General features: G+C 44.2%; 1 protein-coding gene across 1 annotated transcript in view; it reads right to left on the reverse strand.

The window, feature by feature from the left end:
• Nucleotides 1-944: 944 nt before the first annotated feature.
• cep131 (centrosomal protein 131) overlaps nt 945-25,668 on the reverse strand; it is a 28,322-nt gene continuing 3,598 nt past the window's right edge. The window contains exons 3-30 of the mRNA XM_059325331.1: nt 25,500-25,588; nt 23,397-23,508; nt 23,176-23,303; nt 22,252-22,356; nt 21,122-21,301; nt 19,035-19,152; nt 18,830-18,946; nt 17,609-17,804; nt 16,869-16,963; nt 16,181-16,303; nt 15,832-16,027; nt 14,791-14,888; nt 14,060-14,239; nt 13,746-13,937; nt 13,508-13,645; nt 11,694-11,819; nt 10,647-10,763; nt 10,472-10,501; nt 9,445-9,547; nt 8,548-8,749; nt 7,800-7,907; nt 6,801-6,918; nt 6,562-6,636; nt 5,341-5,483; nt 4,627-4,804; nt 3,916-4,112; nt 3,718-3,778; nt 945-3,248 (exon numbers count right to left, since the gene is read on the reverse strand). Of these exons, the coding sequence (XP_059181314.1) occupies nt 3,177-3,248; nt 3,718-3,778; nt 3,916-4,112; nt 4,627-4,804; nt 5,341-5,483; nt 6,562-6,636; nt 6,801-6,918; nt 7,800-7,907; nt 8,548-8,749; nt 9,445-9,547; nt 10,472-10,501; nt 10,647-10,763; nt 11,694-11,819; nt 13,508-13,645; nt 13,746-13,937; nt 14,060-14,239; nt 14,791-14,888; nt 15,832-16,027; nt 16,181-16,303; nt 16,869-16,963; nt 17,609-17,804; nt 18,830-18,946; nt 19,035-19,152; nt 21,122-21,301; nt 22,252-22,356; nt 23,176-23,303; nt 23,397-23,508; nt 25,500-25,588 (3,597 nt within the window). The 3' untranslated portion in view covers nt 945-3,176. The remainder of the gene's footprint in view (nt 3,249-3,717; nt 3,779-3,915; nt 4,113-4,626; nt 4,805-5,340; nt 5,484-6,561; nt 6,637-6,800; nt 6,919-7,799; nt 7,908-8,547; nt 8,750-9,444; nt 9,548-10,471; nt 10,502-10,646; nt 10,764-11,693; nt 11,820-13,507; nt 13,646-13,745; nt 13,938-14,059; nt 14,240-14,790; nt 14,889-15,831; nt 16,028-16,180; nt 16,304-16,868; nt 16,964-17,608; nt 17,805-18,829; nt 18,947-19,034; nt 19,153-21,121; nt 21,302-22,251; nt 22,357-23,175; nt 23,304-23,396; nt 23,509-25,499; nt 25,589-25,668) is intronic.

Genomic DNA, 25,668 nt, shown 5'->3' on the forward strand with positions numbered 1-25,668 from the left:
CCGCTCTGGCTTCATCTCGTCTTCATGTGGACTCCTCTGAGTTTCCTCCTCAGTGTGACTCTGCAGCCTGGGCACTGTGTGGGCGGGGTCACTGGGGGGGGGGGGGGGGGGGGGGCTGGGGGCGGGGCCAGTGTGAAATGAGCAACAGCTGCTGGCAGTGGGTCAACCATCAACTCACAACAGGAGGGAGGAGGAGGGGGTTAAAACTGAACATGAGCAGGCAGCTCACTGCAGCTCTGCTATGATCACAATGTGAGACCCTGAATCACACACTAATGACACACAGGACACACACACACACACACACACACAGAGCTGTCAGGTGACAGGCAGCAACATGCAGCAGGAAGTTCCTCTCAGCTGACAGACTCTCTTTAGAGCAGAGACACGTTTCAGAGCACAACACCGGCCGGAGGAAGTGACCTCGCTGCAGGGCAGGAGGGAGGAAGGAAAGAGGAGGAGTAGAAGGAGGAGAAGTGGGTCAGAGCTGGACATTATTCCAGATGTAAAGACTGAAACATGCTGCTATAGGCCCAATGTGTCGGGGGACATGATACACCAGTCCCCTCTTTCCTTCTCTCTCTCTGATGTCCCAATAAAACATGTCACATTTTAGAGTTTTTCCCTGTTTAAAGAGTTTTAGAGGAGTTTTTCTCTGTTAAAATGGCTGCTGTGAGAGTCAAAGGTCAGAGGGTGTCGTACCATGTACTTTCTGTAAAGCCCTTTGAGGCTTTGATTTTGGGCAATATAAATAAAATTGACTTGACATCCTGAGGATCACAAACACTGAATAAATGTTCTCTGAGGGCTCAGCAGCAGGATTCACAGTCACACAGACTGAACACTCCATGAGTTATGGAGGGCGGACACACACACACACACACACACACACACACACACAGACAAACAGAGAAAACAATTGTCTGACAGAGACAGGGTCAGTGTGTGTTGCTGCAGTCTCTTTATTCTGGTTGCTGACGATCAGATCTCAGATCAGATCATCAGAATCTTTCACAGTTTATGAACCAACAAGAACTGATCCTACATCAGAACATCAGGACACAGCTGGAACGGTTTATACAAAGATTATAAAACTACACAATGGGAACGTGTGTGTGTGTGTGCCACCATTCCTCCCATTGTGACCTGAGGTGACCCTGGTGGAGTCACACACACACACAAAGCCAGGCTGGTTGGCACTTGTAGACGGGCCAACAGCACACAGCACGCTCTGCCCAGGACCAGACCAGTCCAGCAGAGTCCACTAGAGTTCAACAGAGTCTTTTAGAGTCCAACAGAGTCCACCAAAGAATTTCAGAATCCACCAGAGTCCTTCAGAGTCCGGCAGAGTCATACAGAGTCCTTCAGAGTCCTTCAGAGTCCACTTGAGTCCATTAGACTCTACCAGAGTCCAACAGAATCCTTTATAGTACAGCAGACTGTACCAGAGTCCACCAGAGTCCTTTAGAGTACAGCAGACTCTACCAGAGTCCAACAGAATCCTTTAGAGTACAGCAGACTGTACCAGAGTCCACCAGAGTCCTTTAGAGTACAGCAGAGTCCAACAGAGTCCTCCAGAGTCCACCAGAGCCTTTCAGACTTTCAGAGTCCAGTCCTCAGGTAGTGTGTGTGTGACTGCTGCCTTTCTGAATCACTCTGTCTGGTTTATATAATATCTGGTGGCTGATGTGCCTTCACTAACTACATTACCCATAAAGCTGTGGTGCTACCCTTCATATGAGCCGTCCCATGGTTCTGGGACTCCTTCATGTCAGAAGAACCTGACGTACTGATCAAACCGTCTACTGACAGCAAAGTTCACAGAGTTCTGATCAGAGACTAAACACTAAAAATCTGTGAGCAGAAACATGACGAAGGTCAGAAATAAATAAAGAGAGGAGGAATAAATATACTGGGGCTCAGCAGAACGTCAGAGAGAGAGAGAGAGAAAGACAGAGAGGGAGAGAGGGAGAGAGAGTGAGAGTGTGTGTGTGTGTGTGTGTGTGTGTGTGTGTGCAGCTGTCAGGTTCAGATGTTAGCTGTGCTGTTGCTGAGTTTTCTGTGTTTGTCCCACAGAGCAGCTCTGTCCTCCCTCTGTCTCCTCTCTGTCTCCTCTCTGTCCTCCCTATGTCTCCTCTCTGTATCCTCTGTCCTCCCTCTGTCTCCTCTTTCTGTTTCCTCTCTGTCTCCTCTCTGTCTCCTCTCTGTCCTCTCTCTGTCCTCTCTCTGTCCTCTCTCTGTCCCCTCTCTGTCCTCTCTCTGTCTCCTCTCCATCTCCTCTGTCTCTTCTCTTTCTCCTCTAATCCTAAAAACATTTTCTATAAACATTCCTTCTCTTCTCTTTCTAACATTCAGAAACCTTCCAAGCTGCTCTACAATCAACCGTCTTCTCTTCTCTGTTCCTCTAACTTGCGTCCTGTCCCCTCTTTCTCTCTAACATGCATCTCTACGTCTCTTCTGACTCTGTTGGATCAGTTTTTGGTTTTCTACACGTGCCAATCAGCAGAGAGGGAGTGAGCGTCTGCAGCGAGGCAGCGGACTCGTCCTGTAATTAGTTCTGCCCTGAGGGACACCGAGGAAAAACACACAAAACTCAGCAGATAACAGGGGGACAGCAGGACCTGGACCCAGACCTGCTGCAGGACCCGGACCTGCTGCAGGACCCGGACCTGCTGCAGGACCCGGGCCTGCTGCAGGACCCGGACCCGCTGCAGACGGATCCACAGCTCTGACGCTGACTGATCTCCGGCTGCACCCCCCAACCCCCAACCAACCCTCTCCAGTTTACAGCAGCCGGGGCCTCCCAGAAACATCTGGAAGTGTTTTCTGTGGCAGCTCTGTGGGAACATGGAGGGGGGAGGGGCCCACACTGAGTTACTCCTCTGGAGAGGAAGGAGAAGAAGGAGAAGAAGGAGAAGAAGGAGAAGAATGGGGAGTAGAACCGTAGTATGTTCCTCTGAACCTCCTGGTCTGAGACTTTTCTATTAGAGAAGTCACAAAACACACGCTGCTTCATGCCTGGGGGGCGGGGTGTATATGTGTGTGTGTGTGTGTGTGTGCGTGGCCCAGTGCATTTCCCCAGTGTTGTGTTTGTCAGATGAGGTAGAAGGTTCAGAGACTTGTTGGACCTTCAGGCGCTGCAGGTTGAGTCCTGCTGGGGGGGTGAGGAGGGGGGGTCACTTCTCCAGCAGCTGCTTCCTCTGCTGCTCCCACAGAGCCTCCAGGTGGTCGGCCCTCTTCAGAGCCGCCTGTCAGAGCAGAGAGGTCACTCATTATTATTATTATTATTATCACCATTATTATTATTATTGATATATTATAATAATAATAATATATAAGCACTTTTCAAGGACTTTCAAGGTCCATTTTCAAGCTTTTCCAGGACCTTACAACAGTTGTAAGTTGCATGTTTTAGATGAGTACTTACATGCTAAAAGGGGTAATTTCACCGACCATACCGACAGCGATGGTTTTACACTTTTAACAACCAAAAGTACAGTTTGCTAATCTCAATATTCAATTTATTATTTTTTTCATTGAACATGTGATTATCTATAGTCAGACTGCAAGAGAAATATAGTAAGAATTTCAAGCGTTTTCAAGCACTTTACCCAAAACCCAAGCACTTTTCAAACCTTGAAAATACAACATTAAAATTTAAGCATTTTCAAGGATTTCAAGCACCCGTAGGAACCCTGTATTCATGATGCTGCTCACCTCATGCTGCTTCCGGAGGTTACTGACAGTCTCTTCTTTCTTCAGGATGGCAGACTTCACTCTGACCAACAGAACAAACAGATGTTCAGAAGAGGACAGCTCCACCTCACACATGTCCATGAGCTGATAAATAAGCAGTGAAGTGTTGCTGTGTATCTTTAACTCTTTGCTCCAGAGATAATGATGGTGACTCCTCACCTCTGGTGCACCTCGGCCAGCTCCTCCTCCTTCTCCCTGCTGACCCTCTCCACCTCCAGCCTCAGCCTGGCTCTGACCTCTGACACCTCCACCTTCATCCTGCGGTTCTCCTCCTCCGTCACCACCAGCCGCTCGGCGAACTCCTGCCGGATGACTTCGGCCAGGCGCCGCCGCTCCTCCACCAGCTTGTCCCGCGTCTGCAACAAACAGATATTTATAGAAGTCCTGCAGGCTGGAAACCTCCACATACAGTTACCAAACCCCATTGGATAAACACATGCATTGACATAATAAATATGGAGCTTTCAGTGGCAAGAATGCACGGTGCTGGAGCTGATACTATTCTAGCATGGCAAACAATGGCAGATAAGATCAAGGAATTGCTGTAATATTTATGTAATATTTTTATTTGCATTACTTGAACATGGCCTCTCATGTCCTGTAAGAGTTTTATAGAGATCCAAGTTGGGGGGGTGGGGGGTCGTCGCCTGGTCCTTTTTTTTTTTTTTTTTTTCTATTTATCTCATTATTATTATCATTATTATTATTTTCAATTTTGATTGTAATGTACCTTTTGATTTTGTCGGACTGCTGTACTTGTTCTGTCTTTAAAAGCAATAAAAAAGTTGTTCACAAAAAAAAAAGAAGTCCTGCAGACTGAGCAGAGGACGAGTGAATGATAGACATTATTATATGTAATCCTGTGTGTACCTGTGTGACGTCCTCTGCCTCCTGCTCCTTCTGTCTCAGCAGCGCCTGCAGTCTGATCAGCTCTCCCTCCGTCTCCACCTGCAGCTTCCTCAGCTCCTGCTGCTTCTCCACCGCAGAGCGCTCCGAGTGCTCCAGCTCCCTCAGCTCAGACTCGTACTTCTCCCTCACACGCTTCACCCTGACAACACGTCAATTCATTTATTTATAGAGCCCAGAATCACAAATCACACGTCAGATAGTGTTATTCATTCATATTTACACATGCATCTCAATAAATCAGAATATCCTACTTTTTTTTATTTGTGTCAGTAATTCAATTCAAAAAGTTGAAATAACACATTATATAGATCCATTACACACATAAGGAAACATGTCATGTCTTAATTTATTTCATTTCTTCTAATTAAAATGTTTATGGCTTACATTTAATGAACAGCTAAAATTCAATGCCTCAAAAAATGTAATATTACAAAAGACCAATCTTAAAACATATGTTTAATATGGAAATGTTGGCCTCTGAAAAGCATGTCCATCTTTATGACTCAATACTTGGTTGGGGCTGTTTGACTTCAACTTCTTTGCCATCATATTCTAATGGATTGAGATGACCTGTATATTAGAAACTGTGCAACAAACAACAATGTGTACATCTGAAACAAAGGATGAACTGGGAACAAACAAATCTGTAACACACACGGACACACAAACACACACCTGCTGTCTGCTGCTCTCTCACACTCCTCCTTGTCCTTGCTCGTTTCCTCCTCCAGCGTCCAGATGGCGAGTTCGATCTCTTTGTCTCGTTCTCGCCGCAGCTCTTCTTTTAGCTCGCGTTCGCGGCTCAGCAGCCAGGCTTCCTACACACACACACACACACACACACACACACACACACACACACACCCAGGTTAATTAAATCAGTTATTTATTTCTTCTTGGTTAATTCTTTACATATTAACAGTGTGGACATTTGTGTTTCTGACTGACTCTGTCCTCCCCATCACAGCAGCACTGACCTGAGAGAGTCAGAGACATTCAGAGAGTCAGAGAGGTTCAGAGAATCAGAGAGGTTCAGAGAGAGTCAGAGAGGTTCAGAGATAGTCAGAGAGGTTCAGAGATAGTCAGAGAGGTTCAGAGAGTCAGAGAGAGTCAGAGAGGTTCAGAGAATCAGAGAGGTTCAGAGAGAGTCAGAGAGGTTCAGAGATAGTCAGAGAGGTTCAGAGAGGTTCAGAGAGAGTCAGAGAGGTTCAGAGAGAATCAGAGAGGTTCGGAGAGAGTCAGAGAGGTTCGGAGAGAGTCAGAGAGGTTCAGAGAGAGTCAGAGAGGTTCGGAGAAAGTCAGAGAGGTTCGGAGAGGTTCAGAGAGTCAGAGAGGTTCAGAGAGAGACAGAGAGGTTCAGAGAGTCAGAGAGGTTCAGAGAGTCAGAGACGTTCAGAGAGTCAGAGAGGTTCAGAGAGTCAGAGACGTTCAGAGAGTCAGAGAGGTTCAGAGAGAGTCAGAGAGGTTCAGAGAGTCAGAGAGGTTCAGAGAGTCAGAGACGTTCAGAGAGTCAGAGAGGTTCAGAGAGAGTCAGAGAGGTTCAGAGAGAGTCAGGGAGGTTCAGAGAGTCAGAGAGGTTCAGAGAGTCAGAGAGGTTCAGAGAGAGTCAGAGAGGTTCAGGTCTCTCTCTGTCTTTGTCTGTCTCTCTCTCTCTCTCTCTCTGCAGCGAACACAGCTGGAAACCTGCCACCTGCCCCAGTCACCACACAATGAGGAAGGATCATTTTTAGTTCTTTCACACTGATAGGGAAGTTTCATTGGTTTATCTGAAACTGCTGCACAAAGAACCCAACGATAAGCTGCTCCAGTTACCTGCAGACTGCTGAGCTGTTTCTACAGGCTATTCACAGGTTTCACACCTGAACAAAGACGGAGCAGGAGATTAGATCAGCTCACCTCTTTCTTCTTGTAGTTCTCTTCCCACGTCTGCTTCTCAATGTCCAGACGCTCCTGTAACGTCTTCATCTCCACCTGGTACACAACAAGAAAACAACACCTCACTACTGATAACTGATAAACAGAGACACTGTGTCTGTGTGTCCGGTTGTGTGTGTGTGTGTGTGTGTGTGTGTGTCTTTGTGTCTGTGTGTGTGTGTGTGTGTGTGGGTGTGTGTGTGTGTGTGTCTCCTCCTCACCTGGTGCCTCCTCTCCTGCTCCTCTCTGCTCTTGTCCAGCTCGTCTCTGAGAGCTCGTCCAGCCAGAGAGCTGTTCTCCTCCAGCTGTCTGCGCAGGTCCTCCAGCTCAGCACGCTGCCTGCACCACAACAACAACAACAACAACACAACAACAACAACAACCTTTAGATCCTTTAGAAACATACAACTCATTCACTGTCCTATAAAGCCCAACAATAACCTGCAGGATGGGATTTTTGTTTCATTCTTATCTGCAGAAATGAAAACATTAAATGCTGCTATCATCAGGTGTAACTGTGCCTGTTTTATATGAGTCCTCACTGCGACGTTCTGGCTGTTTATTGTCATTTTAATTTGCATTTAACAGCTTAATTTAGTGCTCTGTGTTGTAAATGTCAATTGTTTCTCTGTGGAGAAGTATATATAGTGTGGCAGATAAGCAAACCAATTTTGCATTTTATGACTACAGCGTGAAAGTTTCAGCATCTAATCTTCATATCCAAATAAAGATATTTGAATTTCGTTTAACATGTGACAATGACAAATAAAGACCTATTCTATTCTAAAGGTTGTATTTTAGATGTGGAGGCAGTTTGTATTTGACCTTGAGAGGTTGTTGACCTCAGTGCATTTTTCTATTTTTTCCCCATCACTCTGCATTTTAATGATGTATATCTTTGTTCTAATAAAGATACTTTTGCTGCCTCAGCCATAGTCCTGTAACAAAATTTAGTTTAAAGCCTCAATTTACTCTTACCCTACAAGTATATGGACATTTTTTCAGGTATAACGGTAGAGACTTGGCCTTGTTACATGGAATTCTGTCAAATCTGAAATGCCTCCACGTCTGAAATTAAACTTCATGGTCTATAGAAACCATGGAGAAAGTTTCATGCTTTAGTCATAATTTGCACAATCTGCTCCACTAATAAAGGCTCCATGTGTTTAATAATCCCTGCAGGACTGAGACTGAGACACACAGGTGACCTTTGACCTCACCGTGCAGCCAGCTGGGCTAGCCTCTCCTTCTCCTCAGACACCTCCTTATAGAGACGCCTCCTCTGCTGCTGCAGGGACAGCTCCTCTTCTTGGAGCTGCTTCTCATACCTACACACACACACACACACACACACACACAGTTGGACTACAGGGCTTAAAGTGTAAAAAAAAATCCTGAGCCTGAACTTTTTTCTGCTGGGGTTGGGGTTGTGGGTTGTGGGTAGTGGCTAGGCTAGCTAGGCTAGTGATTCCCAAATCAAAATAAACTTTGTGTCATTATTTTGTGGAGTAAATGTCGACTCAGATTTAGAAGCTGGTACATGAAATAAACAAAGTGAGAACACACACACAGGTAGATTATCAAAGTTTAGTCCATGAGTCTGTGGAGGTTTGACCGATCTGAGTGTCTGATTGGCGGCCGGAGCGTGACGTCATTGTGTGTGCATAGTTACGATTGGACAGTAGCAGTTTGAGGGAGGGGCTTGACAATATCCCGCATCAACAGGTTTTTGAGGTCCGTGCCGGAATACTTTAAACCCTGTGGACTAATTAACGTAAAGCTCCATGTATTGTGACTCATTAAGCTCCAGTCTCTGAGTGCTGCTGTTTTCGCTCCTGCAGCGTGTTAAATAAACTGTTTGGATTGGACTAATGTCTCTCAGCCTGTTTTTGTGTGAGAGTTTACTGTAAAGCTTCCTGTGCAGAGAGCTGAGTGAGATCCTGGATGTGTCCAGGATGTTTTGTGTACCTCTGCTTGGCGAGCTCCCTCTCCCTCTGACACTGCTCCTCCTTCTCCCTCTCCAGCTGCAGCCGGAGCTCGTCAGTCTGCCGGACGTATCGCTGCGCGGCGCGGTCGTCCGCCTGCAGCAGCTCCGCCTCGTGCAGCGTCCGCAGCTTCTTCAGCTCCTGTTTGTGCTTGGAGATCAGCTTCTGGATCTCTGGCTCCAGACCTGCAGGAGAGACGTGGGATGATTCATGTTCTTTTTTTAATGCCTGAGTCAGATTACTGTCAGGAGGGTTTGTCTCAGGTCACAGCTCTGCAGCCTGGGACTGAACAAACACTCACAGCTGTCTGTGACTTTACACCAAGCAGCTCAGAAACTAAACCTGTCCCTCTGTGTTCAGGCTGCCCTTCGCCCTCTGAACCAACCGAGAACAAACAAAAACACCAGAATGACTGACAGCTTTTATCAGACCTTGAAACTGTAAAACAGAAATTTCAGATTTTCACATTTCTGACGGTCCTGGAACAAATTATCTGTGACAAAAGCTTCCCCCAGGAAACATAACTGAACTAAATCAGATTAATATTGTGATATTTCATCAAAATCACTCATTTAAAATGTGTCCAACAACAAAGTGTTTGCATTTACCAGATCCTGCAAAAAAACATTAAACTGTGAAGCCATGAGACAAATATTTAGATGTTTGAGCTCTCCCTGATTGAGCTGCTTCCACAGAGCTGCAGGAGTTTAAAGAGCTAAAAGGCCATAAATACAACAACCAACTGATGAACTGACAAAACAATTTACTGTCTCTGACAGATGTAACAGAGTGAGACAGAGACAACATGTGTCCTGCTGAGGAGCATCTGATGAGAGTAAAATGATCCTCACTGACATAAATGACTTTAAAGTCTCTCTACCTTTCACTGTGATCTCTTTGATCTTCTTGGTTTTCTCATCAATCCATTTCTCCCTCCGGATCTTCTCTGTAGCACTCATCAGCTCCTTCAGCTTCTTGATCTCCTGAAGAGGAGGAGGAGGAGGAGGAGGAGGAGGAGGAGAGAGGAGGAGGAGGAGGAGAGAGGAGAGAGGAGGAGGAGGAGAGAGGAGGAGGAGGAGGAGGAGGAGGAGGAGGAGGAGGAGTGTGAGTTTTGGAGTCTTGTCTTCTTTAAATTGTTCACTTGTTCACTGTGACACATTCAGAGGGTTTACTTGTTATTACATCGAGATAAGAAAAAGAGGAGGAAAGCTGACACATGATGAATGAAATGAAGATGGATGAGATGAATGAGATAAATGAGATGAATGAGGTGAATGAGGTGAATGAGATAAATGAGAAAAAATGAGATGAATCAGATGAATCAAATTAATGAGATAAATGAGATAAATAAGATGAATGAGATAAATGAGATGAATGAGAAGAGGATGAGATGAATGAGATGAATGAGGAGGATGAGATGAATGAGATAAATGAGATAAATGAGATGAATGAGATAAATGAGATGAATGAGATAAATGAGATGAATGAGATGAATGAGATAAATGAGATGAATCAGATGAATCAGATGAATGAGATAAATGAGATGAATGAGATGAATGAGATGAATGAGATAAATGAGATGAATGAGATAAATGAGATGGATGAGATGAATGAGACGAATGAGATAAATGAGATAAATGAGATAAATGAGATGAATGAGATGAATGAGATAAATGAGATGAATGAGATAAATGAGATGAATGAGATAAATGAGATGAGGTGAATGAGGAGGACGATAAGATGGATGAGATGGATGAGATGAATGAGATGAATAAGATAATTGAGATGAGATGAGGGTGAGAGACTCACATGCAGACAGACCGTCCCTCAGAAGGATGGAGGGGAAAGGAGGCAGAGTGAGAGACGATCGTGCCGAGGAGGAACGAGTTAGAGGAGAAAAAAGTTACCTCACACAAGGGACCCAGAATTTGCCACACCTAAAGCCAGGAGGAACGTAAAGAGTCAGGACAGAGAAGAAGAAGAAGAAGAAGAAGAAGAGAGGAGAGTTAAACAGAAGCTCTGCAGGACAGCGAGCTGACAGCTGGATGAAACAGACGCAGCAGCAGCAGCAGCAGCTCTCACCATGTCGTGCTGCTCCTGCATCTGGGAGATCTTCTTGGTGTACTTCTGGTCCACCTGCTTCAGTTCTCCCAGCACGCCTTCACAGCGCTCGCTCAGAGCCTTCTTATCATTGATCAGCTGGAATAGAATAGATAGAATGCCTTTATTGTCACTATATGCAGGTACAATGAGATTAAAAACTGACTCCAACAAGCAGTGCAACAGTAAATAAAATATATATAATATAAAAATATACAATATAAACATAAGCAAGTATATGTAAAGAAAATCTATACAATATAATATAAACATGGGCAAGACAGGCAGGTGATGTGCACAGTCTTCAATTTGCCAAAGCAGAAATGATGCTATACAGCAGCGAAGGGCAACTGGAGGCCCGGGGGCCGCATACGGCCCGCACCCTCACTTGAAGTGGCCCTCAGTACAACTACATGCATTTGAGCATGAAATCTTAAATATGCAGTGTAAAAATGCACAAATTTACTTCTTGCAATTAATGTTGGTCTGCTGTTCTTGCACAAAAAAAAGAAATCACAGTAAGTGGTTATTTTTTTTATACCTTTTGTATTCCTATTTATACTGTTCTACATGCATTTGAGCATGAAATATGTTAAGTTACTGCACTGTAAACATATTTAAAATTGCAGTGTCATCATATCTGGTTAAGTGCACGGTCCTATATGTGGCCCTGTGGTAGTGTCCATGAAAAATTGTGGCCCCCTCCAGCATTTAAGTTGCCCATCCCTGCTATACAGTGTTACCCATAAATATATTGCACATTGAAGGACAAATATTACACATTGCCAGGTATTGTACATTAAAAAAATAATGCACAGGAAGAGAGTCTGTGTGTCCATGTGTGAAATCAGTGCATATGTGAGTTCAGGGTGGTTATTGCTTTTGGGAAGAAACTGTTTTTGAATCTGTTTGTTTTGGACCTGATGCACCTGTAAGGCCTCCCTGAGGGCAACAGGTCAAACAGACACAATGTATTCAGAGCTGAGGCAGACAGAGAGCTGCAGCCTGTCGGAGCGTCAGAGGACCCACCTGGTCGATGAAGGCCAGGTGTCTCTGGATGGTGGCTTCATACTGCTCCTTCTGCTGCTGGAAGCTCCTGTTCAGCTCCTTCTCCGTCTCCTTCACATGTCTGACTGTCAGCTCCCTCTGCTGGGCCTGAACCACACAGCAGGAACATCATTAGTATCAGCTTCTACAGAAACAACACATTCAGAGGACTGGAGACACTTAGAAACTTAAGAGATTTCAGACCATCAGGGATAAAGAAAGAACTATATGTAATCTATTGCTGTCAAAAATAACAGGATGAGGAGGAGGAGGAGGAGGAGGAGGAGGAGGAGGAGGGGGTAGAGATCCTGCTGCCATAACAAACAAGCCGAGGAAAAACCGGGGCCTTGTGTATCAACACTGCGTACGCTGTTTGTTTGGCAGAAAATACTGTCTTCATGCTCTATTTAAAACATGTTTCACATCTAAACTAAAACTACACCAACTGGCTTTGTGTTTACAGTTTATAGCTCTCTGACAATGGAGTAAAATGCCGTTTCCATCCTCAATGACCCGATCTAAATATGATTTTTATCATCTATTATTATATTATATTATATTTTATATTGCGTACTGGTGCTTAATTGTGCAATAACAGTATATTGAAGTCTGTGTGTTTTTTAAGATTGTATATATTTTTAAGTCTGTATATTTCCCTCCGGGGATCACTAAGTATTTCTGATTCTGATTAATATGGAGCGCAATATAGTGAAACAAATCTCTCACAGATAACATTAAGCCTTAATCACTGTGTCAAAGTCCTGATGGCAGGTTGTTTCCCCTTTGCTTTAACATGGAGATGTTAACGCTGCAGGTGCACAGCGATCCGTGACGCACAGATCCCTCTCCTCGGAGAAAAAACATGTGGGAAATCCTTTCAGCATAAGTCAGGTGTGGTGCATATTTGATCCCGTATGTGATGTTTAATTGGGACAACAAGGTATAGGCAAAGTGGCTTATAAACTGATGCGGAAAAACGATTTTGGAATGCATTACGCACTTGCTGCTCTATCGGTTCTGGAGGAGCGAATAACAACGGTGCATGTGCGCTCAGTTCCCCGCTGATTGGGATGTATGAAGGAAAGGTGCAGAACCTGGCTGAGCACAGTTTGATACATGTGGAGGTGAGTTTGTGTACGTACTAGGGCTGTCAAATGATTAATTTTTTAAATCGCGATTAATCGCAGAATTTCCATAGTTAATCGCGATTAATCGCGTTTTGAATTACATGTTTAAAATTGTGTTATTTCGCATTTAAAGGCAGTTTTAAGCCCATAATGTAAATCATTTGTTACCATTGTGTCTTAAATGGGAATCAAATGAACACAAAGAAAGAATTTCCTTTTTGACCTTTTGTATTTTCTTTCAAAAAAGTGCCATGTAGACGGACTTAATACACTGTCTACTTCTAATACAGTTTTTCAAATAAAGTACCACTTGTCTATTTCAAAATAAAAAATACAAAAACAACTTAAGCAAAATGCTACAACAGTGTGGTCATGAAACCATGGCTTAGAGGCAGGAAACAACTTCCAAGTATTAAGAGGAATAAAGTAACATAGATTAAAATGCGATTAAAAAAAATGAACGCGTTATGGATTGCATTAATCTAATCTCGATTAACGCGTTAACGCTGACAGCCCTAGTACGTACTTTTCTAGTTTTGGGAGTACGTCATCTTTCAGTATGAAAGCTACACACTCTTTAATACATGAGGCCCCAGGCCTCCAGAGTCATCATAACATGAACGGTGTTGTTGTGTTAGATAATATGTGTTATTGTTTTGTGTGTCCCACCAGAGCCGTCTGCAGCATGTTCACAGTGCGTTTCTTCTCCTCCAGCTCCAGTTTGATCCTCATCATGGAGCCACTGAGCTCGGCGGCGGTGGCGGACGCCTGCTCCACGCCGCCCAGCTCCTCCTCCGACATCACGGCCTGACAACACAAAGAGAGAGAGTCACGTTGTGTTCCTGCACCTCGTCATTAACCTGCAGGAGGAGAAACAGAAGGAGGAACAGAAGGAGGCGAGGCTGACCTCTCGGTGAGACCCCGAGGTCACGGAGCGAGGCCTCTCCTGCTCAGACTTCTCCATCTCGTCCAGGAAGCTCATGATGCTCTGCAGCTTGGCTTCGGACAGCAGAGCGCCCCCGTCAGGCAGCGCCGGGTGGAGGCTCAGCTGGCCGTGGCGCTCCAGGTTATCAGTGGTCAGAGAGGTGGAGTCTCCGTCCTGTGGAGACACAGAGGAGGTGCAGGGTAAACAGAGGAGGTGCAGGTTAAAGAGAGGAGGTGCAGGTTAAAGAGAGGAGAGCCTCCAGCTGCAGATCAGCACTGCAGAATAAAGAGTCTCACCTCGTCGATCCAGGCGTACTTCTCCTTCCTGTAGCTCTTGGGCTCCGTCAGCCTCTGGGGCTCCTCCTCCAGCAGCTTCAGGGTGTCCAGCAGCTCGTTCAGGGTGGTTTTGGACTGAGCCCTGCTGGACAGAGCTCCCTGTCTCTGGTCCTCCACGCTCACGGAGCGCTGCAGGATCTCCTGGAACAGCCAGAGGACAGAGGACAGACATGTTGAGGACAGAAGCAACAGAAGATTCAGTTTATTACTTTCTAATGAAATTTTAGGTGGAGGGTTTAAATAAGCCCATCTGGGTTTTCTGCCTCTCCCTGCACTTTACATTATATGTTATCTTTGTCATTTTATGTAATTCTAACTGTGCAAATAAAATAAAACCTAAAAATAAAACCTAAGATCGTCTGTTTGTCTCTGATCGTCTCTGATTGTCTCTGTTTGTCTCTGATCGTCTCTGTTTGTCTCTGATCGTCTGTTTGTCTCTGATCGTCTCTGATTGTCTCTGTTCATCTCTGATTGTCTCTGTTTGTCTCCGATCGTCTGTTTGTCTCTGTTCATCTCTGATCATCTCTGATCGTCTCTGTTTGTCTCTGATCGTCTCTCTTTGTCTCCGGTCGTTTCTGATCGTCTCTGTTCGTATCTGATCGTCTCTGTTTGTCTCTGATCGTCTCTGTTTGTCTCTGATCGTCTCTGTTTCTCTCTGTTCGTCTCTGTTCGTATCTGATGGTTTCACTGACCTGAGAACACTGGGAGCCTCTGCAGTGAGACAGAGCAGGAGACACCGCTCTGAAGCTGGACAGCTCACTGAACTCAGCCACAACATTCAGATTAGAGTCTGGAAATATAATCATTACAGTTATTACACTTATTACAGTGATTACAGTTATGACAGGGTTTCTCACAGACTCCGTTTTCATTCTGCACCACCTTAAAGGGAAACTTTTCCAGCTGTTTCTGTGTCAGAGTGAACCTGGTGCAGTGTTCTGCAGAGCGCTGCAGCTGTGACCTGTCACTGTACGTACACTTACAGTTTGTTTTTGCAGCTGACAGGCTCAGATTATTATCAAAAGTGTCTGACAGCAGTACAGAAAGGACTCTACAGTCATGGAAAAAATAATTAGACCTTTGTTTTCTTAAGTTTCTTTTTCATTTTAATGGCTGGTACAACAAAAGGTACATTTGTTTGGACAAATGCAAGGATAACAACAGAAATAGCTGATAAGAGTTTAATTTAAGAGCTGATATCTGACATTTAACATGGTTTTATTGATAATAACCAAAATCATGATCAAGAAAGCCATGGAAAATGTCTAGATATCAGCTCTTAAATTAAACTCGTATCAGCTATTTTTGTTGTTATCATTATATTTGTCCAAATAAATGTACCTTTAGTTGTACCAGCCATAAAATGAAAAAGAAACTGAAGAAAACAGGGTGGTCTCATCATTTTCCATGACTGTATGTCCTAAAATATGTTTGTATATATGTATATATATCTTTGGCTTTGACTTGATCCGGTCTGACCAAGTCTCACAGAAGTCCTGTCTGAATTTTCATATGGACTCTTACACATTGTCAAAATCAGTTAAACATCCAACAATATAATTTAGAAAACACAAAGCTTTCTGTACAGCAACACAACAAACTCTTCTAGCTCTCCTCTCTCCAACCTTTCACCTCTTCAGGTTTCAGAAGGAGACAAAATTTGGTAGAATAAAATTCAGGTTGAGAAATAGAGACGTTTCCATTTAAATGGATGTGAAGAGGTTCTGTCTCACCTGTGTTCTTGGCCTTGAGGTCTGTGGGGGACAGGGGGCTGTTGTTGCTCGGGGAGGCTGGACTCTTGTTGCTCAGAGAGATCCTGGGAGGTTTCCTGCTGCGTCCAGCTGCAGCAGCCTGCCTCACACCGTCCTGCTGCACCTCAGCTGCAGGCTGCACCTCTGCACCCCGCTGGGCTCTCTGCTGCTGCAGCTCCTGGGACACACCAGCAGAGGGAGACAGGGGACAGAGCTGTGAGACATCAGGGTGCAGGAAGAGCCTCCACCAGCAGAGGGAGACATCAGCCAATGACAGACTCTTCACTGATCTCTTTAAATCGCTGTATTAACCCTTTAACATTGTGCGTACCTCTGAGCTCTCCTGTGCAGCAGCGAGGCGGGCCAATCGAGCTTTCTCTTTACGGATTAACTTCCTGTCGCTCTGCTGCTGCTGATCGGGACAGACGTCTGTCTCCACTCTGTCCTCCTGATCCTGCAGAGACACAGAGGAGGTGTTAGCATCAGGGTTCAGGGCTCAGGGAGAGGAGGAGACAGGAGGAGAGGAGCAGACAGGAGACAGGAGGAGGTGAGGAGAGAGGAGGTGACAGGAGAAGACAGGAGGAGACTTGAGGAGACAGGAGGAGGCAGGAGGAGACTGGAGAGGAGGAGGTGAGGAGGAGAGGAGGAGACTGGAGGAGGCTGGAGAGGAGGAGGTGAGGAGGAGACAGGAGGAGACTGGAGGAGATTGGAGAGGAGGAGTTGAGGAGGAGACAGGAGGAGAGGAGGAGACAGGAAGAGACTGGAGGAGACAGGAGGAGACTGGAGGAGGCAGGATGAGTCAGGAGGAGACTGGAGAGGAGGAGGTGAGGAGGAGACAGGAGGAGAGGAGGAGACTGGAGGAGACTGGAGAGGAGGAGGTGAGGAGGAGACAGGAGGAGAGGAGGAGACTGGAGGAGACTGGAGAGGAGGAGGTGAGGAGGAGGCAGGAGGAGACAGGAGGAGTCAGGAGGAGACAGGAGGAGACAGGAGGAGACAGGAGGAGGTGAGGAGGAGTTTACCTGAGAACACTGGGAGCTCCTGTGGTTGGAGGGAGCAGGAGAGACGGCTCTGAAGGTCAGCTCCCCGAGGTCAGCCACCACGTTCAGGTTGGAGTCTGATGAAACACAATGAACTATGTTTTACTTTATCTAAGCTCAATATTACGCCTGTCACCATAATTACTATATCTACTTATCGTTCGATATAAAAAAATGGACACGATAGTTTTTTCTGGACTCAATATATTGTCCTTTACATGTGTGACTTTTTGTGCTTTTTTGTGTTTAAAGTAAAGCTGCAAATGTTTGACAAGCAGTACGATTTGCAGAAAAAAAGCAGCCATTCCAGCTGTTTATACGTTATTTTGATAATAAAATAAAATAATAAATAATGATTATCTCATTGCAATGTTTTGTGAACAGAGCCTGAAAGTCTACTTTATTTGTTTTGGTTGTAGTTTATTTATTTATGTTTTATTTATCTAGGACATTTTAATAATTTTTTTCCACATTTCAATTCCAATGTTTAATATTCTCCAGATCTAAAAATACATCGATGTGTAAAAGGATGTACTTATTATGCTCTAATATGGTGTTAAAACTAAAACGACATAGATACCACAATAGTGTCATTTATCCTGATAGTTTCTGGGAAAATATATCGTCCTAAAATATGTGTTATGGTGACAGGCCGACTCATTATTAAAAAAGTCACTGTGTGACTGAATATCCAGGTGCATCTGCAGCCAGAGGAGACTCACCTGTGTTCTTGGCCTTGAGGTCTGTGGGGGACAGGGGGCTGTTGTTGCTCGGGGAGGCTGGACTCTTGTTGCTCAGAGAGATCCTGGGAGGTTTCCTGCTGCGTCCAGCTGCAGCAGCCTGCCTCACACCGTCCTGCTGCACCTCAGCTGCAGGCTGCACCTCTGCACCCCGCTGGGCTCTCTGCTGCTGCAGCTCCTGGGACACACCAGCAGAGGGAGACACTCATTCAAATGTTTGACTCAGGGTAGAATCTGTGCTACATGATGGGCAACTGGAGGCCCGGGGGCCGCATACGTCCCACACCCTCACTTAAAGTGGCCCTCAGTACAACTACATGCATTTGAGCATGAAATCTTAAAAGTGCAGTGTAAAAATGCACAAAATTACTTCTTGCAATTAATGTTGGTCTGCTGTTCTTGCACTGAAAAAAAAAAGAAATCACACTAAGTGGTTATTTTTTATTTGCTTCAAACCTTTTGTATTCCTATTTATATTGTTATAAATGCATTTGAACATGAAATATGTTAAGTTTCTGCACTGTAAACATATTTAAAATTGCAGTTTCATCATATCTAGTTAAGTGCACGGTCCTATATGTGGCCCTGTGGTAGTCCATGAAAAATTGTGGCCCCCTTCAGCATTTAAGTTGCCCATCCCTGATCTAGGTGTCTATCTGGGTAATAAGTTGGACTGGTCCCTAATTACAGACGCTCCCTACAAAAAGGGGAAGAGCCGCCCTCTTTGTCTTAAGGAAGCTCAGATTTCTGGACATCTGTATTAAGATGCTGCAGATGTTTTATCAGTCTGTGGTGGTAGTGTGTTGTTTTATGCTGCAGTCTGCTGGGGAGGCAGCATCACACACAGAGATGCAAGGAGGTTGGACAGACTGGTCTAAAGAGCTGGTTCTGTGGTTGGAGCCAGGTTGGACACACTGGAGGAGGTGGTGGAGAGATGACCTGTCAACATGTTCGAGGCCATCTTGAAATACCCGGATCATCTGCTACACAAAACCTTTATGGACCAAAAAAACAGCAGTGGACGGCTCCTCTCTCTCCGTTTCAGGACGGAGAGATACAAAAGATCCTTCTCTCCTACAGCAATCAGGCTGTCTCATTCTAACAAAGCTAACAGACTCACTGAATCTTCCCTCGGGGATAAATAAAGGAATTTTGATTTGATTTGATTGATTGAAGCTGCAGACAGTAAACGTGAGGTGTCACCTGGATGGCAGCCAGGCGGGCCAGGCGAGCTTTCTCCTCACGAATGCGTTTCCTGTCTTCGTCCTTCTTCTGCTGCTGCTCCAGACGTCTGTCCTCCTCCGTCCTCTCCTCCCACTCCTACAGGACACAAAGGGAGGAGTTAGTACAGAGACCAGGTCAGACTGAGGAGAGGAGAAGGTGAGGAGGGGCGGGGGGGAGCGGAGACCTTTCTTTTACTGGCGAGGAGTCGTTTGAGCGCGGCCTGGTTGGCGTGCTTTCTGTGGGCGTGGCGTCTGTACCAGCGCTGGATGGTGACGGCGGCCTGGTTCACCTGCTGGATGAACCTGCAGACACAGAGGAGGAGCTGTGAGTCAGAGCAGCCGATTGGTGGAGTAAACACAGGGAGTGGCCCTCATTTATCAAACCAGCATAGAAAGGAGAGCAGATCTGAGTGTATATTTCGTCTTATGACAGGGTTCACGTGGGATTTATCAAACGTTCGTATCTACAATCACATCGTGAGAATGATCGGCTGTTGATAAATGTGGCGGCTCAAAACAAGCGTCATTTAAATTACACGCCATAATATATATAATATATATATATAATATACATCCGATTCAGATGGCTCGCCTGGAGAGTTTACGACACCGAAGGACGCAATATCGCCAAAAAGAGGATTTTCCTCCCTAAAGTCAACTTTATTAGCAAAGTGCACCGTTACAAATAACAACAGGAGGGAACAGACATATTACAGATATACGCAGCGACGGAGGTTTATGAAATAAAAGTACTTATAGTTATAAACTCAAACAAGTTCACTGAATATTTTACATTTGGAGCACAGACTTAAAAGTTTTCACAGCTTTTTGGCTGCAGCCAGGAGGTAAACAATGTTTTAAAGTGAGTTTTAATTCCAAAAGAAGAGGAATTTCTCAGAGGCAGAAAGTGAAATGCTGACGGCAAACAGCTACAGCAGAACAAACCTGTTTTGTTTGGCAGCATAAAAAGTGAAAAGGAAGGAAATCAGTGGTGCTGTCAGCAGAGTAGCAGTGGAGCATTCAACTCCTGGTGAGGTTGGAATATTTCATTTATACATCTTGATATATAAAGCCTAATAGCCTCTAAAATATCCAAATATTGTTATTATTATTATTATTATTATTATTATTATTATGATGGAGAGATATTATTCACTTCTTTACATTTAGTCAGAATTCTGTCCCAGTCAGAGGAGCGTGTGGCTGATTGGAAATGTTTCTATTCGGGCACCACCGCTGGTGGAGGAGACACTGAAGCTCCGGTGTCCAGCAGGATAACGGTAAATAACAGAAGACAACAACATTTAATATCCTCAGCTAGTATTCTGGTTAAAGAATTTCATGGTCGCAGGGTGTATTTATCTTTAATGATGTTTTAGTGATAAATGATGCAGCCTAAACATGCTTTGGTTTGTCACCATTAAAAAAATGTGGCTTTTCAGGCCATCTACAGTGGCTTCCTGTGGCTGTGACAAATAATAATAATAATAATAATATTCATTTGATTTGTTGGTGTAGGCCCAAAGCAATTTGTATTCCTGAATTACATTTAATGTTATTTTTACACTTTAGTCAACTAAAATGTGCACCATAGAGTAATAAAGACTAAGGCTCTGAATTTTGCCAACATTAAGCCTAGTTTTGAGTTTTTCCTTCAATTCTGGCCACTCATTTGCACTTGGGTCCTGGCTGCATTCTGACAAAATCGAACTAATAAATGTTCATTATTGTTCATTTTTAATTGTTCAAAGGATCAACATTCGCTGTCACCAAAATGGGACGAGCTAGTCTTCCTGGGGTCCAAAAAGTAAATAAAAATAATTCACTTAACAGTGATAATGTAAAAACACTGAAACATTGTCATCATTAAAAATCATCAGAAATTATTCAAATAAGTTATTAAATTCACAAGTATTATATTCATACAGTCCATTCCCTACTCACAAATTTAAATAGTGCATTCTCAAATGGCACTTGAAAGATATTTTGCTATTCAGCTTACGTATATTCAGTACATTATGACTTATTAATATTATGGGTAAGTTCATTTAGACTTAGTAGGCTGTTTCATCTTCATAGTAAGGCTCAAAATAAGGTATGCGGCTCTATTATGATATTTCTCTCTTTTTTTGGCCAACAATGGTTGGTCCGCTCACATCCAGACTGATAAATGCCGAGCCTTGTAGAAATGATCGTACAGCCACTTTTCGCTCACTTTCTGTTGTATGCTGTTTTGATAAATGAGGGCAAGGGAGCGGTGAGGAGGTCTTACCTCTCCGCCTCCTCCTCCGTCACCTCCCTGCGGCGGGACGGGACGGGGCTGCCGCGCTGCGCCGACACCGGAGACCTGTTGTTTGAGGCGGAAGACGCAGAGGAGAAGTTCTTCTGGGACTTAGTGAGCGAGCTGTTGTCTTGTGACACCTCGTCGTTGGCTGTGGCCTTCAGGATGTTGCTGCAAGGAAAACATGAGAGGAAACTGTAAAAAGATTCACACCAGATCCCTAAAAATAACCTCAACTCTACAGCCACGAATCCTCTCTGCAGCAGACACACAAACAGCTGATAAACACTACAGGAAGGCCTGTCATGATAACTACTATATCGACGTTCCATATATAAAAATAGACAAGATATATTGACTTATTAAGCTTTTTTGTGTTGTGTTTAAAGTAAAGCTGCAAATGACAGGCAGCACGAATTGCCGGAAAAAAAAAACTATATTCATATACTATATATAAGCAGCCATTCCTGCTGTTTATATGTTATTTACAATATAAATAATATAACACATAATGATTATCTCAGTGCATTTTTCTGTTAACAGAGCCTGAAAGTCTATTTTTTTATTTGTTTGATTGTAGTTTATTAATTTACGTGTTATTTTTCTAGGATATTTTAATATTTCTTTTCCACATTTCAATTCCAATGTTTAATATTCTTGAGATTTAAAAATTCATTGCTGTGTAAAAGGATGTATTATTATATTATGTATAATTTTTATGCTCTTATATGGTTATAAAACTAAAACAACATCGATACAATGATACTATTGTTTATCCTGATAGTTTCTGGGAGAATATATCATCCTAAAAATGTGTTATGGTGACAGCTCCACTAACAGGCTCACATTAACCCATTGAAGCCTGGAAAGCGGATACGTCGTTTTGTAGTATTTGGATAAGCTCTCAAATACTTTTTGAATTTCATGTCTATCTGCAGAGGCGGAAAAATCTATTATTTAGTAGAAGCGTTGACACCTCTGTTGAATTTCCAGAAAAACTTCAGGTTTTAGGGGCTGATTTTAAAAATCGCCCAGAGGTTTTACAGGCATTTTAGGCCTCAATGGGTTAACACAACAGACATCTTTATTTAAACCCAGGCTGAGTTGATGTGAGGTCGTACTTGAAGGAGGGTCTCTGGTTGGAGCTCTTGGGCGTCAGCGGCTTCTCAGAGTAGTTGTTGTGCAGGATGGTGGTGACAGAGTTCCCCACCGCTCCCTTGTTGCTCCTGAGGAACAAAGACACACAGCTCAGTCTGTTTCACTCTCCTCCCCCTGAAGACATCAGTAACTGAGACTGTCACACACACAGGCTACACACACTCTAACTACACACAGCAGAAACTACACACAGATTCATGGAGGAGGAAAGTGTGAGTGTGTGTGGGAGGAATTCCTGAAGGCAGTATCAGCTCCAGCATCAGCAGGTTAGAAACACGAGACACAGAATGTAGCAGCACAGGTAGTCACAGGTGTGTGTGTGTGTATGTGTGAGTGAGGACATTTTTGCAAAGTGAGGACATTTCGGCCGGTCCTCACTTCTTTAAAGGCTTTTTTGAGATTTCAGACTTTGTTTCAAGGGTTAAGGTTACATGTGATGATGATAATTAACTGAAACTGTATTGTGTGGTTACAAAACTAACTAAAATTATAGTGAAAATGTCCTTCGTTTTCGTCTTAGTCAACTTTTTTCATACATAATGAAGATGGATAACACAAAGGAAATAAAGGCAAAATTTACTGTGACCTCTTTTAATCTCCCACCCAACAGATACCCCATTACAAAAAAAATAAAAATTACACTAAAACAAATAAAATCTAAACTAAAACTAAAGCATTTCAAAAAATGATATATTAAACCAGAACTAGCAAACTCACTCTAAAAACTAATTAAAACGAACTGAATTTGAAAACAAAAATTCACAAGAAAATGAAAACTAAAACTAATAAAAAATTTGAAACTATTATAACCTTGCAAGGGAATTAACTATTACAATGAGGGCCCTCACAAAGATAGAAGTACAAGAATGTGTGTGTGTGTGTGTTACCTGTTGTTGGCGGTGAAGGTAGCAGCCAGAGCGATGCCCGTCTCTCTCCTCTTGGGGCCGGTGGGAGAGTCCACGCTGCCGGTGCTGAGGGAGCTGGAGTGAGGAGGGAAGGTTCTGGGCTGGTCGTCCTGCAGGAGGAGACTCATTAACATCTGACACATTTAAAACTGTTTCTAATGTTCATGTTCATCAGAGCATGATGTGAAGCTGTAGGTAAGTACCAGGATGTTCCAGGTGGTTCTGTCCGGTGAAGCTTTGCTGAGACTCGCCAGTTTCTTGCGTCCATCAGAGCTGCTGTCGAACAGAGCCAGGTAGTCCTCGCTCTGCTCCTGACTGTGGGACACACACACACACACTTACTGTTACTGAGGACAATACAGAGCTCTAAACAAAGAGTAACCGGTGGCAACACAAACTCAAACTGTCGCCACAAGCAACAAAGCTTTCACAATACTCTGTTCATCAGGTTAACTTTACGTTATAATTCAACATTCAAATGCTGCACAGCTTTGTTTCATGTCTGTTCCTTCTGTGTTTTTAAAAAAAAATGTATTACTTTATTGCAGGTTATGAAATTACAAATATTAACAGCTTCATCACATATTCAATTCATCCTGCCACATTTATGCATTTTTTACAAGAGGCAATGCCAAAAGAATAAATAAATAAGTAAATAAGATATTCATTTTTAATTGTTTGCCTATTCAATGAATTTCCTTCTGTGTTGAAGCAGGATTTCTGCACAGCTGCAGGTGAATTAATGTTATTACTATTCTACTTTTCTCTAACGTTGTGGATGCTGAGGACTGTCCCCAACATTAACAGGAAGTGCAGAAACAAAATCAAGTCAATCAAAAATCTAAATTCATTCAAAAAAGGTCAAATATAAAACGTGTTTATCAAAACTAATTCTTCTCGCTGCACACAGAGAGAAACAAGCAGCATGAATCACAATTATATAAACACGCTTAATTCATCTGATGAGTCACTTTATTCAAAGTGATGACACCATACAATATGAAAACAAACATTCAAAGCTTCAGATGTATAAAGAATATATACATTTGGTGCAGCCCTGTTAAACTCTGTCTCTCTCTGTAAGTGTATAAAAGCTTCTGGGCTCAGTGTTCATAACTGACACACATCAGAACCTGCAGCCGCTTCTAGTGGCAGCTTTGTGATTAAATGTTGGAACAACAGCTGCAGAGATGGAGTCATCCTCCTCTTCTCCCCACCAGGCCTGGACCAGGAGCAGCTGACGTCTGCTGGGGAACTCCACCACAGACTCACACAGACTCACACAGCCTCACACAGCCTCACACAGACTCACAAAGCCTCACGAATCTTCCTCTAACAGCAGCAGACCGGCTGACCTGCTATCTGTGTGTAAGTGTGTGTGTGTGTGTGTGTGTGTGTGTGTGTGTGTGTGTGTGTGTGTGTGTGTGTGTGTGTCTTGAGGGAGGGGGGGGAGCCAGCTGGCCCAGAGAAAAGCAATCTGACAACACAATTGGGGGGCACCACATTCCTCTAGTTTCTGCTGGAGGAGCAGGAGGAGGGTGGGGGTGCTGAGTGACCCACTAGGACTCTGTGGGGGGACTGTTGGTATTTAGACTGTCTTTACATTTAAAGCCCTTCTGCTCTGCATCCTCACAGGCAGAGAGGAGGGGAGAGGGTGGCAGCTGCTGGACAATAGCAGCAGATCTACACACACACTTCTCTTTTCAATGGCTGCCGGTGTAGGGGGTAACCTGACCCCTGGGTCCGGCCCTCCCCCTCTAACCTGGGACAAAGAGAGTCCCTGCACCCCGCGACCCCACCAACAGCCCCACTCCTCCTCTTTATCATCCCTTTGTCCAAACGGATGGAGCTCCAGGCTGCCAGCTGCTTAGAGACACTCTGCTGAGACTCACATACAGGGACCGAGCACTGTCTCACACACACATGCTCACACACACACACACACACACACACACACTGTCTCACATTCCTCTCTGTCTACAGGAACACGTCCTTCATGTTTCAGACACATGTGTGTGTTTGTGTAAAGGTCATGTGATGTGATCAGACTGAAACATCAGAGTCGTGCTCGAGGCTTTGCAGAGTTCATGTATCAGCACATGTCGTTCTGCAGCAGTGTGTGTGTGTGTGTGTGTGTGTGTGTGTGTGTGTGTGTGTGTGTGTCAATGTGAGCAATAAGGGGTGAAGAAAATAGGTTTGACACAGAAAAATAAGAGCGGAAACTTCTGGTCCACATGAGTTACAAGAATAAACAGTTCCAGTGTTGTTACATCAGCAGGTGTGTGTGTGTGTGTGTGTGTGTGTACCTGCGGTGGGCCTGCTGGTTGACCTGGGTGGTGCTGTTGGAGCGCCTCAGGTTCTTGATGGAGCGGGAGCTGCTGAAGCTGGCGTCGCTCTGTGGATTTAAAGTGAATCTCAGATTAGTTTTACAAACATTCCCAGCTGGATCCTGAACAGGAACCTGGAGGAGTCCCG

Source organism: Centropristis striata, chromosome 21, assembly GCF_030273125.1.
Source record: "Centropristis striata isolate RG_2023a ecotype Rhode Island chromosome 21, C.striata_1.0, whole genome shotgun sequence".
Lineage (NCBI taxonomy): Eukaryota > Metazoa > Chordata > Actinopteri > Perciformes > Serranidae > Centropristis > Centropristis striata.